The following is a 1,840-nucleotide window of genomic DNA, read 5'->3' on the forward strand; positions in this document are numbered from 1 at the left end:
ACATTAATTTCTTAGTCACCTAGTCCTGCTGTAACAGAAATACCACAAGTGGATGGCTTTAACAAATTTATTCTCTCGTAGTATTAAATTAAAAAAAAATCATTGCTGTCGAGACGATTCCGGCTCATAGCGACCCCGTAGAACACAGTAAAACTGCCCCCATAGAGTTTCCAAGGAGTAGCTGGCGGATTCAAACTGCCGACCTTTTGATTAGCAGCCGTATCTTGCTGTAGCTCTTAACCACTGCACCACCAGGGCTCCTTTTAAGAGTACCAGCTCCAGGGGAAGGCTTTCTCTCCGTCGGCCCTGGGGGAAGGTCCTTGTCATCAGTCTTTCCCTACTTTAGGCTTCTCAGCATAGGGACCCTGGGTCCAAAGGACGCTCTCTGTTCCTAGCTCTTCTTGCTTGGTAGTAATGAGGTCCTTCTCTCTGCTCGCTTCTCTGTTTTATAGCTCAAGAGATTGAGGCAACATAACAACCTAATCATGTAGGTTGTGTCCCACCTCATTAATGCAACTGCCTCTAATTCTGCCTAATTAACATCATAGAGGTTAGAGTTTACAGCACATACGATAATTATATCAGACTACAGAATGGTAGACAACCTCACAATATTGGGAATCATTACCTAGCCAAGTTGACACCACACATTTATGGGGGACACAGTTTGATCCATAATACTCAATATTCACAGATTCTGTGTTTGCGAATTCTCCTACTCAATAAAATTTATTTGTAATCCCAAAATCAATACTTGTGGTGCTTTAACAATCACAGATGTGTATGCATGAATAGCGAAAAATTTGAGTTGCCTGATGTGCAAGGACGGTTTGGTATTTATTCAGTGTTCACAGGAACTTTATAAAACATAGCTACCATGAATAGTGAGAATTGTCTGGACTTTTACCGTCAGTTTGTCAAGGAATACTAAGAACACCAAATGCACTCAAATGGAGAAGTCTGTTTTTATCTCCTTTGTTTAAAAGGAGATGTGTAGAAGCATCAGTACTTTAAAGTTTGGGAGAAAATTACTTTGATAACAGATTGGAATTTTTTATGTATTTTGGCCCTTAGACTCTGGTATACAATATACTACAACTCAAGTGCATACTATTTTACTTAATATTCAGCTATTGAAGGTGATTTAAAAATATGTAAAATTAAACATACTCATCTAAGAATATCTTTCCACATTCCTAGGATGTAATCCCTGTTCATTATTACCTAATATCTCCACCAACAAAGAGTAAGAATGGCAGCAAAGATAAAGAAAAAGATTCAGAAAAAGAAAAAGATTTGAAAGAAGAGTTTACTGAAGCATTACGAGATCTCAAAATTCAGTGGATGACAAAGTAGGTTTGTAATGAATTTTAATCCTCTAAGTGATTAATTTTCCCAATTTTAAATGATGTTGTGTATATATATATATGTAGGCTATATTCAAAAATGTTACCAGCGGGTGATAAGATTACTGGTGCTTTTATATATTTTTTAAAATTATCTTTATTTTTATTATTCCCGTTTGTTCTGATTGCTCTCGGAAGAGAATTTTATTGAAAGGTATAATGAAGTTATTAAGAAATAAAAATCACTTCATGCCCACCCTCCAAAATAGTCATTGTTCCATTAATTTTTTTGCCTATATCTATACATGTAGCATGGAGTCCCTGGGTGGGGACTTTCCTAGCCAGAAAGTTGTGGTTTCAGCCCACTCAGAGGTGCCTTGGAAGACAGGCCTGGCGATCTGCTTCCAACAGGTGACAGCCATTGAAGACCCTGTGGAGCAGCTCTGCTCTGCACACATGGGGCTGCCATGAGTCAGGGGCCAACTTGATGGCAA

The 1,840-nt window shown here is 38.3% G+C and overlaps 1 protein-coding gene across 1 annotated transcript in view; it reads left to right on the plus strand.

The window, feature by feature from the left end:
* The window catches only part of TPP2 (tripeptidyl peptidase 2), a 78,694-nt gene that overhangs the window by 59,085 nt on the left and 17,769 nt on the right, over positions 1 to 1,840 (plus strand). The window contains 1 exon segment of the mRNA XM_023738545.1: positions 1,201 to 1,353. Coding sequence (XP_023594313.1) covers positions 1,201 to 1,353 — 153 coding nt within the window.

The sequence above is a fragment of the Trichechus manatus genome, unplaced genomic scaffold (assembly GCF_000243295.1).
Source record: "Trichechus manatus latirostris isolate Lorelei unplaced genomic scaffold, TriManLat1.0 scaffold00118, whole genome shotgun sequence".
In the NCBI taxonomy this organism is placed as follows: domain Eukaryota; kingdom Metazoa; phylum Chordata; class Mammalia; order Sirenia; family Trichechidae; genus Trichechus; species Trichechus manatus.